At 41.2% G+C, this 13,367-nt stretch overlaps 1 protein-coding gene across 9 annotated transcripts in view; it reads right to left on the reverse strand.

Annotated features, from left to right (window-relative positions):
• SMAP1 (small ArfGAP 1) overlaps positions 1 to 13,367 on the reverse strand; it is a 198,570-nt gene that overhangs the window by 110,970 nt on the left and 74,233 nt on the right. Inside the window, exon 1 of one of the 9 annotated variants that reach the window (XM_036916214.2) lies at positions 10,200 to 10,524. The exons of 6 other annotated variants lie outside the window; for them this stretch is intronic. In XM_036916214.2, the coding sequence (XP_036772109.1) occupies positions 10,200 to 10,317 (118 nt within the window). In that variant the 5' untranslated portion in view covers positions 10,318 to 10,524. Of the gene's footprint in view, positions 1 to 7,848; positions 7,864 to 10,199; positions 10,525 to 13,367 lie in introns of those variants that run through there. 2 more of the 9 variants (XM_036916217.2, XM_036916219.2) reach the window with 2 other exon arrangements.

Below are 13,367 nucleotides of genomic sequence, written 5' to 3' on the forward strand. Positions count from 1 at the left end.
AACAGGAAAGATACAAGGAGGCATAGTTCTGCCCTCAAGTAGTTTACTAAACTGGAAGAGAACCTCTGACACTTAAGACTCCTTGTGAAAGGGTCCCACGTTGGCTTATTATGATTTGGATTTCTCCCAAATAATGACTTCCATGTCCTAGAAAGTGGGCCACTAGCCTTACAATGGGAAGTCCAATATCACTGAACCAAATCATTGTATGGCTCCTTAGAGGCGAAAGTACTCAAATGGACATTCTTTTGGGAAATAGTATAACAATCTTTTCTACAGACTATATTTTCACCACATCCCTATAGATTACCATGGTACTTAGTAGAAAATCCTGCACCCTAGTGGCACCAAAAAACTGATGTTCTAAAGACACCACAAGGAACCTGAGAGCTGTGTAAGAATAACACAACTTAAGACAAACAAAAAGTGAAGCCAGCTATTTCCATGAAGTTTTTAAAGTGCTCACTAGTATTCTATTAGACTTGGCAAAAAAAAAAAAAAAAGAGGCACCAATCAAGGATTCTTCATCCTTAAAGCCAGATCAAGAAGAGTACAGCTTTTACAAAATCTTTACTCAGACCATTAAATTCATTTCATGGAAGAAGAAAATAACTTCAGTATGTATGTTGTATACATTCAAATAAAATAATTGAGAAACTGCTTTATAATCTAGAGCAACTGTTGATATCACCAAATGAATAAAATAAACTTATACAGCACTTTAATTTTAAAAACAGTTAACTGCCCTCACCCCCAAGCCCTGGCAACCACTAAGCTATTTACTCTCTCTGTAAGTTTTACCATTCTAGAATTCCATATAATTAGAATCATATATACTATAGTCTTCTGTGTATGCACTTCTTCACTAAGCACCATGTTTTTAAGGTTCATCCATGTTACTGAGTGTATCACTAGTTCACTCCTTTATGTTGCCAAAGATTATTCCACTGTATGGATGTACCACAGTTTGTTTATCCACTCATTAACTGAGGGACATTTGCACTGTTTCCAGCATTTGGCTATTATGAATAGAGCCGCTATGAATGTTCAAGTACCAGTTTTATCTTATCTTATTACATTACAGTATTTCTCTTTAGTCTTTCAGTATTTCATTCTGACTGAAAGTCCTTTCAGATACTTTCAGTCAGAATGAAATACTTTTTCTCCCAATCTATGAATTTTTTTTTAACACTCTTTTGAAAAGAAAAAGGTTTTAATTTTGGTGGAGTCTATTTACTCAATATTATCTTTATGGATGGTACTTTTGTGTTCCATCCAAGAAATCTTTGCCTAACCCAAGGCCCCAAAGATTTTCTCCTGTTTTCTTCTGGAAACTATAAGCTTTCAGTTTTAGCTCTTTAATTTAGTTTTATTATTATTTCAAGTTAATTTCTGTGCACAATATAAGGTAAGGGTTGAGGTACAAACTTTGATGTTGAAAAGACTATCCTTTCCCTACTGAATTACCTTGACACTTCTATTAATTAACTGAACTTATACCTGAGTCTATTTCTTCACCATCTATTATAATCCATTGACCTATGTCTGCCCTTACACCAATAACACACTGTCTTGATTAGTAGCTTTATAGTAAGTGTTAAAATCAAGTTGTGTAAGAATTCCAATGTTCTTTACATTTTTCAAAACTGTCCATATTTTGAGGGGGGTACTTTGCATTTTTTAATGAATTTTAGAATCACCTTGTCAATTTCTAAAAAAAAGTCTTCTGGGATTTTGATTGGGATCATGTTGAATCTACAGATTAATTTAGAGAGAACTGACATTAAGACTGAGTCTTCTAATCCATGAACATGGTAAATTTCATTTCTTTAGGTATTCTTTCAGCAATCTTTAGAATTCTTTGGCATACAAATCTTGCATGTATTTTGTAAATTTCATCCCTAAGTTTTCATATTTTTATGCTATTATAAATGATTTTTCAACTTCCAATTGTTTGTTGTTATATATATAAATAGTTTATTTTTCTATTATAATTACCTTGATTTCTGCAACCTTGATAAACTCAATTACTGTTTCTAATAGCTTTTTTTTAATATAAATTTCTAAGGTTTCAAAGCCACATAAATAAAAGTTGGTACTGGCACAAAAACAGACCCATAGATCAGTGGAACAGAATGCTCTCTATAGCCCAGATATAAACCCACAAGTAATATTTGATAAAAGGAGCCATGAATATACAATGGGTAAATGACAGTCTCTTCAGCAACTGGTGCTGGAAAAACTGTACAACTACATGTAGGAGAATGAAATGATTATTGTCTAACTCCATACACAAAAGTAAACTCAAAAGACCTGAATGTAAGTCATGAAACCATAAAACTCTTAGAAGAAAACATAGGCAAAAATCTCTTGAATATAAAATGAGTAACTTTTTCCTGATCACATCTCCTTGGGCAAGGGAAACAAAATCAAAGATGAACAAATGGGACGACATCAAACTAAAAAGCTGTGTAACAAAGGACACCATCAGTAGAACAAAAAGGCACCCTACAGTATGGGAGGATATATTTGTAAATGATTTATCCAATAAGAGGTTAACATCCAAAATATATAAAGAACTCAGATGCCTCAACACCCAAAAAACAAATTACCCAATTAAAAAATGGGTGGAAGATCTGAACACACTTCTCCGAAGAAGAAATTCAGATAGCCAACAGACACATAAAAAGATGCCCCACATTGCTAATCACCTCACAAATTAAAATCACAATGAGATATCACCTCACACTGGTTAGGAGGGCCAACATCCAAAAGACAAGAAAAAACATGGTGGTGAGGATGTGGAGAAAGGGGAACCCTCCTAAACTGCTGGTGGGGATGTAAATTGGTACACCTGCTGTAAAAAGCAGTATGGAGGTTCCTCAAAAAACTAAAAATAGAAATACCATTTGACCCAGGAATTCCACTCCTAGGAATTCACCTGAATAAAACAAGATCCATGATTTGAAAAGACATATGCCCCCCTATGTTTATCACAGCACTATTTACAATAGCCAAGAAATGGAAGCAACTTAGGTGTCCATCAACAGATAAATGGATAAAGAAGATGTGGTACATAAACACAATGGAATATTATTCAGCCATAAGAAGAAAACAAATCCTCCCATTTGCAACAACATGGATGGAGCTAGAGGGTATTATGCTCAGTGAAATAAGCCAGGTGGAGAAAGACAAACACCAAATGATTTCACTCATTCGTGGAGTATAAAAGCAAAAGCAAAACTAAAGGAAAAAAATAGCAGTGCACTAGTGGTTACCAAAGGGGAGGGGTTAGTGAGGGTGAGTGGGGGAGGGAGAAGGGTCTTAAGGGGCACTATAATTCACAACCCCAATATAGGTAGGTCACAGGGAAGACAGTAAAGAACAGAAAAGATAATGACCCTCTAACATCTTACTACACTGACAGACAGTGACAGCAACACAGGGGATGAGGACTTGAAAATATGGGTGAATGTTGAAACCACTGTGTTATTTATGTGAAACCATCATAAGACTGTATATAAATACTTCAATAAATTTTAAAAAAAGAGCTGACTGGGCTCAAAAAAACAAATTTCTAAGGTTTTTCTACATTTGATTGTATTGCAAGGGGTTTGTTAAACGACTTGCATATATGATATTTTAAAAATAATTTCTGTGAGAAAGGCTAATTTAAATTGTACTGAATTTACCATCCTATGCCATCTTAACACATCTGGCAGTACTTTTTATAACAATCCAGGTTCAATATACAATTTTTATCACAAATCCACTTGGGCCAAGCAGAAAAATGGCTCCCAAAGATACCCATGTTCCAATTCCTGGACTCTGTAAATATGTTACTTTCCACGGCAAAACAGACGACAGATGTCTTTCAGTTAAGGGCACTGAGATGGTATTATCCAGGTAAACCCAGTGTAATCACAGGGTCTTCAAAAGTCAGAGGAGATGTAAATGATGGAAGCGAAGAGGCGGAGGGAGATCTGAAGACAGTGCACTGAGTGCAAAGGACGGGGCGGCATCCAGCACCGTGGCCACGTCTGGGGGAAGATTCTCCCGTACTGCCTCCAAACGAACACCTCTGATTTTTACCTCAGTAAGACTCATTTTGGATTTTAACCCCAGAACTCTAAGATGATAAATTTGTGTTGTTTAAGCCACTAAGTTTGTGGTTAATAATATACCAGTGCTAAATTTCACTTCAAAAGACATACTTCTCCTAGTTTTGTGGCAACATGCACCATCACCACTTTATACCACAAGCAACTTTCAAGAAATGCATGAACTTTAAAACATCTAGCCTAAACCTTAATGCTTAAAGTTTCTTATTTTGGAAGATAAAGGTATCCTGAATATAATTTCCCACAAAAAATTTTAAAGCTCCTTTATTTTCTTTTTAAGTTTGCATTCAAGCTGATCACTCACCCTTGAAATGTACTCTTTACAAAAGATCAATGACAGACATCTGAAGGTCTATCATCAATCACTCCTAAAAGCAATCACTTGGATCTCTTGAGAAATGGAAACCAAAAATTGTTAGCGGGGAGAGGGACCACAGAGAATGGAAGATAATTGAAAAGCTGACAGCTCCGTCCCCACTGGACCTTCCAAGTCCTCACATTTACCCCTCAAAATATATGTGAACATGAAATTACATGTATTTCCAACAGCACTTATGTTGTTTTAAATGTTTTTTTTAATTAATTATTTCTATATGGTACTAGAGGTAAATGCTATTTGGAGTTAACATAACTCTACCTAACGTCTTGGGTAGAAATAATGACATTCATAAATGTACATGGAGATTAAAAATTTAATTAGACCTATATATCTTTTAAAATTATGTAAAGCATTCTTGGCTTTAGTAGCTGAATAGAATAGATGACAGTCTCTTTGATTTTATTCTAACTAATCCAAGAAAGTTTCAAAGAAAAGGACTCCTCAACCTGTGAGGAATGTTCCTGGGAGTTGGCTGATGTGGCCTGAGACAAGGAAAGATTATACCAGGCAATTTGCTCAACAAGACCTAAGTCGTCAGTGAAAAGCTTTAAAAAGTTTGGTCATGACCCAAAGCTCAATAAGACCCAAAAATAGAAACACTCAAAAATAGAATTAAAAAAAATTTAACAATAATAGTAAATATTGACAAAGACGTGACATGAAGTATGGGATTCAGAAATGAACACAGACCACAACAGAGTTGCAATAAATCTTTGCAGTAAGGCTCAACAAGGACAGGGACAAATGGTCCCCAAGCAAGTTGGAGACAAAGCGTGGACTCAAACCTATCGATTTACTAACATAACCCAGGCTGGTGCTCTCTCAATTCTACTGAAAGTGGTTCTGCTATTAAATGCAAAAATATAAGTTAAAACAAAGACATTGTCCACACTGAAACATATTTGGCAATAATCTTAATGAGAAACACATTAAGTAAGCTTAAAGGGGATAGTCTCTTCCCAAAAATAACCTCTTCTATCACAAAATTTTGATTGCAAAAGCATCTATTTCATCTTTTGTGCCACTGAACATGCAGTTAATAGCACAGACTCTGGAGCTAGACGTCCTGGGTTCAAATCCTGACTTTAGTCCAGGATTCCCAGCCCCGTAACAATCTCAGTAAAGCCAGAATTTCCTCTAACGCTCATACTTGCTCCTCTGGGCTGTATGCTGGCTAGTAGGTTAGGTTCTACAGCTAGCAGAGATATGCTGAGACTCCAGCATGTCCTGCACAATATACTGGAGGAAAATATGTATTATTTATTATGGTCCCAAGACCACCCTCAGGCTCACTAATTTGCTAAGGACTCACAGGACTCAACATACAGTGGTACTCAAAGCTAAGTTATTACAGCAGAAGGATATCAGTGTAATCAGCAAAGGAAAAAGGTACATGGAGTAAAGCCCAAGAGTAAAGAGGTACAAGCATCTGGGTGTCATCATCTAGTGGAGTTGCACTGAACACAACTCCCCCAGCAGTGCGTTCTGACAGGTGTGTGGTGTTGCTGACCAGGGAAGCTCATGAGACTCAGCACCTAGGGTTTTTACTGGGGTGCTGGTCACACCGGCATTCCTGCCAAGCACATATGCAAATTCTAGACTCTCAGAAGGAAAGCAGGTGTTCAGCATAAACCATACTGTATACATAATTGAGGCACAGTGACTGACTCCTGTCAGTCAGGGTGGTGAAACCCTCCCCAAATCCAAGTTTGCTGATGCCATCCTAGGGCCAACCTTCCCAGGCCTGCTTCAAACAGACTAGTACATCCTTTGGAGCATGGCCCTCACCTACCTATTCCCTGCTTCCTCCCCGGCCCCCAGCAAGTGCCTGAAATACAGTAGCCATTCAAAAAATTGTTCATTTCAATGAAAACATTCCTGGCTCTATTACTTCCTAGCTACATAACCATGGGAAAGTTACTTAAGCTCTGTGTACCTCAGTTTCCTTATCTGTAAGATGGGATATTATCTACCTCACATTTTATATAAGAACTTAGACTACAATTATAACCATATGACTTGTCTACAATCTCTCACCATTCCAGTTCTTCCTGACCTGCCTGCACTAAATCTGATCGCGCTTAAAGAAAGCTTCCCCCAAAAAGCCACGTGGAAACCTTGTAAGTTCTGTATATACCTGCACCTTGTGTGCACAGCTGTGTCCTCTAACTCCTTGTCCATCTGTTGAAATCCTATTCAACTTTCAGAACCTAGCTCAAACAAGACTCCTGTGACTCTAACCCAGAAGAGTCACTCCCCATACCATGTGTGCACCCACTTCCACAGAGCCTGCCACCCCCCCTCAGCTCTGTGTTCATGCACTTTCATTCATTCAAAGGTATTTGCTGAGTTACATTTTCCTACCACATGTCACACATTGTGCTGGGGGCTGGGATACAAGCCAAAACAAGACAGATAAGGTCTCTTCTTACAACCATAACCGAACAGGGAGGGATACAGATTATCCAATAAAACCCCAATGATGTTTAATTACAACTGCGGTGAATAATAAAAGATTAAGGGTGTGTCTTACACATATAAATGGAAGCCTAACCTAATCTGGGAGGATCAGAATCATTTCCCTTGAAGAGACATTTTAGCAGAAACTAGAAGACAGGTAAAACTCATCAGGCAAAAAATCGTTAGAGAGCTTCCTCAGCAGAAGGAACAGCATGTGCAAGGACTTAAGGTAGCAACCTAGAAACTGGGAAGTCAACGAAGGCAAGGCGGCCAGCAGCTCAATATAAGTGGAGAGGCAGGTACTTCTTACAACCACTCCTGTAACACTTAGTACATAATCCTATAGTGCTTAACAGTGTCCCCTCAAGTCAAGACCTATAGAATGAGGAAATAGTGTCTTATCTGGGTAAAGAATTTAACCTCAAAATACCCGACAGGTGGGATAAAATGGTCTCTAAGATTCAAAAACCTTATGTTTCCGACTACCCCAACCTGACAGGGCAAGAGACACATTTTCATGCCAACTTACATGTGTTCAGAATCAAAGCTGGTAATAACTGTGGGTGAAACTTTAAATACCAGAAACTAAACTTCAAGTTGGCAAGGGGCTCTAAATCCTTACTGCTCCATTCAGTGCCACCAACTGAAAACCGACAGCACTGCTTTCCAACACCCACAGAGTCATGAATGTGGCCAAGCAGGGAGACCCAGCTCCATCTGCCTCCTCTTCTTCTCCAATTGTTCAACAGATTTGGTAAGAGCAGGATCAAGAGAAGGAAACTGGCACCTATGCCATCCTTTTCTCCTGCCTTACTTCCTAAATACAATCAATTCAGGAAACACACACTGGTGACTCAGTAAGCAAATGTTAAAATCCAATTGACATACCTCTGCCAACTATTATTATTAAGTCAACAGAACAGGGTAATCTCCAGCCCTAGACTTTAGTTTCTGGGATAAGTTTGCAAAGTGTAACAGGGAAGCATTCTCTGAAAGAAAAAAAAATTGAATTAATTGGGAAATGGCTTCAAAATACATGAAAAGTCTGATGTAGGTTATTGGTGAAGAAAACAGTAACACATATATACAGTATGGAACCTCTTTATAGTAACTGAGCTGTAGAATAAGACTCTTAACATGTCTCTTCAAAATATATTTAAATCAGAATTTCACTACCTACATTTACTATGTCATCTGGCACATGTAACAGGTCCAAAGTCATAGAACAAGTCAAGAATTCTAAGAGAACTCTATAAGGGGGTTCAACCATACCAAAGACTCAAAAATTTACAAAATATATTTAATTATGTCAACTACACATTCATGTCAAGTTTTTCAATTGCAATTATGAAATTAAGTCTAATTAATCCTGTAACTGGACTTAACTGTGATATTTTTTCCTGAAAGATCAAGATAAAACAGAGAATAATTTAGAAGATGATTTTAATATTATTCTAGAGTTGGTGACAAGAAACAAATAATTCTCTTTCTAAGTCACGACTGGCATTTGTGCCCTTCACACTGCACCCTCGAACTGTTGACAGGGATCTTTTCTCCCACTTCTTCCACTTCTTAAAAACAAACCTACAAATATAAGACCAAACAACACCAAAATGAAAAAAGACATTCATTCATAGATGTCTACTGACCTCAGTAGTAATACAAATAGCAAAACGAATGCTCCCTCTTCCTCAGGTCAGAAGAAATTAAATTCTTGTCCTGTTTTAAGAAGTGCATGATTCTCTTCCCCCCACCTCAAAAAAAGTGAGTAAAAATGTTAACATGTGGCAAGTAGTATTTTTGGGGACAGAAACTGGAGTAAAATTTATTTTTCTATGATTTCTATACCTAAAGGAATGTAATTACTGAAACTATTATTCAATGTTTAATGAGTAGATTCAGTATTTACCAGCATCTGTACTTAATTACGTCACTAATTACTCAAAATACATACTACATGATTTCAGCTCCTTTCTTTTTCTGGCCTTTTAAGGCCCATTTTTTCAGTGCTTTACTAGTGCAGGGATGAGTGGGCAACTGAGCCTCAATACTGAACATTATTCCCCCCCAAAAAACCCAAACACATAATATCAGGTAAACAAATATTACTACAGTATCAGGCATTTTTACATCACCACCTGAAAGGTTACATACAACAAATATAAGGTAGGCTCTGTCAAGTTATGATATTGAAAGTGCTTCATGAAACTGCCTAGTTTCAGTATTCCCACTCACTCAGTCCACTACCTGTTAGGGTGGTGAAGTAACTTGCTGCTGTGCGCCGTAGTCTAACCAAACACTATTAGCCTACTGAAATGTGGCTGAGTTATACAGTACTGAGGAAGAAGGGTACAGCTTCAGGAAAAGTCTAGGTCAAATAATGCAGAAATCTGCAATGACATTTCCAAAGACTGACTTGTGCTTTGGAGAACTACCTATTTCTCACCGAATAAACAAATAACCAGTTTACAAGCAAGATCTTTTCCTAACCACGAGAGGTTTTGTTCGGGAAATCTGAAACGTTTTTCCCGAGATTATTTGTAAGACATTAAATATAAATCAGATCTCCAAACCCGAAACACACAGGCTAAAAATAGTGCATCTATTTCAAAGACTGAGGCAGAAGCCTTCCAACTGAACAAACTAAAATTAGGTTTTTTTCATCTCTGGATCTTTAAAATGCACCTTCAGCGTTTATGGGGCACATAAACCGGTGTCCGCAGATCTTCCCGAACTACAGTTAGAATCTAGTTCCCAGAATCTTCAGGAACAGAAGGCACCGTCCCAAAGACCGTGTAGTGACATTCCTGGTCATTCCGGCTAAGATCCTGACCGAAAGCGCTACTATCAGTAACAACAGACCCTGCTGCCCCAGCTGTTTGATTCGGGAAGACGCCGACCCGCCGGAAGGGCCCCCATGCCCCGGGCCGCGGCCCCGGCCAGCCAGTCTCCGAGCCCCGATGGGGAACGGAGCACCTGGCGCGGAGGCGGGCGGCGGCGGCCCGGAAGCCTCCGCGCTGCCCAGGCCCGCGCCGCGCCCCGCGCTCCCGGCCCGGTCCGGGCGCCGCGATGCGGGCAGCGGCTCCGCCGCGGGAGGAGGCGGGGGCCGGGACGCCGCCCGCGGGCCGACCCCGCCGCCGCCGCCCGCCGGGGAGGGAGGCCCCGCGCCCCCGAGGCGCCCGCTCGGGAAGGTCACCGGCCCGCAGGAGGCCCGGCCGGCGCGCCGACGGCCGCGCTACCTTTGGCCTCGCAGTCGGCGCAGTACTTGTTGTCCTCCTCCCGCAGCAGCTTGGCCAGGATGAGCTGGTGCTGCTCGTTCAGCTTCTGAGCCTTCTCCCGGCAGGAGCGCGTCGCCATCTCGGCCGCGGCGCGGGAAGCCGGGCGGCTGCGGCGGCGGAGGGCGGGCGGAGCCGGGCGGGGCGGACGCACCTGGCGCCGCCGGGACGCGGGCGGTCTCTGTCCAGGCGGCAGCGGCGGCTGGAGCCGGAGGGGAAGCGGCGGCGGCAGCGGCAGCGCCGACGTGCCCCGCCTCCTCGCCGCCGGCCCCGCACGCAGCGCCGAGCCGGCGGGAACGGGAGGAGGGCGCGGGGCTGGGGCTTCCGGAGGCGTCGCAGGAAGGAGCGGGCGCGCTGCGCATGCGCCGGGCCTCCGGGGTGCTGTCTCCGGCCCCGCGCCCGCTGCCGGCGGCGGAGGTGGCGGCGCGCTGCCCGTGCTGGGCTTCCTCTCCTTAGAGGCGCGGTGGTTGCCGAGACCCTCGAGTAAAGCCCATTAAAGGAAGGCCTTCTACGTGGAGGCGTCTTTCACTTGCCCCCTTGCCGTTTGCTCTCGCTGGCACAACACTGGACATGCAGAAAGCAAAGTGACTGGGTGGCTTCGTTTATTCGTTTGACAGTTATACACCTGTGTTTTGAAACAGGCTCTATCTAGAAGCCAGAGGCACGTGTGGAGTAAAATAGGCAAAACAGCCTTTTACATTACAGGAGAGAGAATAGTCTGGTGGCAACATATATTGAGAGCTAACTTTTGAGTGATTACCCTGTGCCATAAACTATTAACTCATTTAACCCTTATCACAACCCTATGATACTGTTTTCCTCGTTATACAGATGAGGAAAATGAGGCATGGAGGAGTTCAGTGACTTGCCCAGGTTACTTGCCCAGAGCTACTCGGTGGAGGAGTTGATACTCAAACCCAGAACAGTCTGACTGCAGAGGCCAAAAGACCTGGCAACAAGGCCTTCCACAAGGAGGGGAAAGTGTGGCCGAGGAGCCAGATACTGGGCCGTTTCACTTTAACAAGAAGCTGTGTAAACAGTGATCTTCAATGCAGAAAAAAGAAAAGTTAGGGAAAGAAGTCACTCTTGATTAGAGCCCAGAGCTCCCCAATCCAGGCTTGTGGGATTTGAACCTGGGTTAAGCTATTTGAATGTTTTGGCATGTTATGGCTTACTAGCAATTTCTAATAGGCGGCTTATGTAATCAGTAAACATGGCTTCCTTGTGGTGGAGCAGATGCTAAGAAAGGCAATGAGCAGGACCCTGTGGTTTACTTTTTAACAGAGCCAATTCTTAAGCTTAGGCCCTGCATACAGGCAATCCTCATGCTCACCTAACCCTATTCTTGGCACAGAGTCTCAAAATTATTTGTGGAATTAAATAGTGATGACAGTGAAAATGCTGAGTAACTGAACAAATTAGAGCTTAAACTGCATGGCCCTGACAAATAATAACCAGGAGGGTATCAAGGTGATTTCCAATAAACAGAAAAAAAAAACAACGCCAGCTACTGAAGACTGGCTTGATTTAGATGGGCTACTCAGCAATAGCAGCACACAAAAAGTGTAGAGTTCAAGGAGCTTAAAAGACTGAAGGACAGAGGCACTGCTTAGGAGAGAGAGAAGGCTGGATAAGCCAAGTGGTACAGAATTAAAGAAGGTTTGGGGAACCAAAGCAATCTGGCCTTCATGCAGTTGACAACAGAAAATTTGTAGAATCTTCGACTAGAATAGTAGCATGAAAAGGAAGGATGTTTTGTGAAAGTCCAGCAGTGACCAGTTAAAAAACACCATTTTTTAGTGGGTTTTCTTCCCCCAGAAAATTCTGCTTAGCACTGCAAAGATTCAGAAAAAAGACAAGGCAGGCTTACCACCAAGAAATGATCTACGTGATGATGAAGGGGTCACAGCAGTGTCTAATAGAAACATAATGCACACCACTTACAAACTTTTAAATTATCTAGTAGCCAAATTTAAGAATAGAAAAGCAGGTGAAATTAATTTTAATAGTGTATTTTAAATCCAATGTATCCAAAATATTATCATTTCAACATGTGATATAAAAAATTATTAGTGAGATATTTTATATTCTTGTTTTCATAGTGTCTTCAGAATTCAGTGTGTATTCTACACTTACAGCTCATTTCAACCTGGACTAGCTGCATTTCAGGGGCTCAAGAGCCACACGTGGCTGGTGGTTATGTTACTGAACAATGCTGCTCAGGATGGTCAGCCTAGAGGCTATTGGAAATCTAAGTTTGATTATTTATTAGGGATGTAATAGGAAGAATGGAAAAGAAAAGAAGAGACTGATACCCAAAACATCTTGGGAGGAAACAACATTGCATTCACTCACCAATAGGTATTAAACAACTTCTACTCAAGTTCTCTGATAATCAGAAGCTTACAGCCTAGTGTGAGATACAAATACGTAAACAGGGTCACAGCCACACCGTAAAGTCTGTAGCAAATGTAAAGTGTTCTGGGAGCAAAAGGAACAGAACAACAGTGGCCTGGAAGAACTGGGGAAGGCTCTGCAGAGTATGTGATGCTTAAACTTGGTTCTAACAGATTTAGAAATTTTTCGAGCAAATGGGGATGGAGAGGAGAAAAATGAATAGCTTGGATGAAAAAAACGTATGGGCCTCTAAAAGTGCATGGTTATGCGTTGGAAGTAGTGAGAATGTGAGGCAACAGGAGCCTAGAATGTGCATGGAGAACATGAACACAGAAAAGGAAACCAGGTGAAGTAAATTGGGGCCAGGAGGTTAAGAGATCTGTAGCCAAACTACATTGTTCGAATTTTACCCCATGGGCACAGGAAGCCAGCAGACGCTTTTGCAGAGAGAAGGCTTGGTTACCTTTGTTTTCCATAAGACCATCGGTGGGGAAAAATGTTATCAGGGGGACAGATTATGGTCAGAGCTGTTGCAATAATAGTCCTAAGAAGATACGTTGAAGGCCTATTTTAAGCCAGTAGCATACAGTTTGGAGAAGAAAGAATCAAATGATGTTTTAAAATTAGAAGCAGCAAGATTTGGCAGCTGACTGAATGTGGGGGTTGAGAAAAAGGAAGTGAGAATAACACCAAGGTTTCTAAGTGGGGAGATAGGTAAGTGGTGATGCCATTAAC

This window comes from Manis pentadactyla, chromosome 16 (genome assembly GCF_030020395.1).
Source record: "Manis pentadactyla isolate mManPen7 chromosome 16, mManPen7.hap1, whole genome shotgun sequence".
In the NCBI taxonomy this organism is placed as follows: Eukaryota; Metazoa; Chordata; class Mammalia; order Pholidota; family Manidae; genus Manis; species Manis pentadactyla.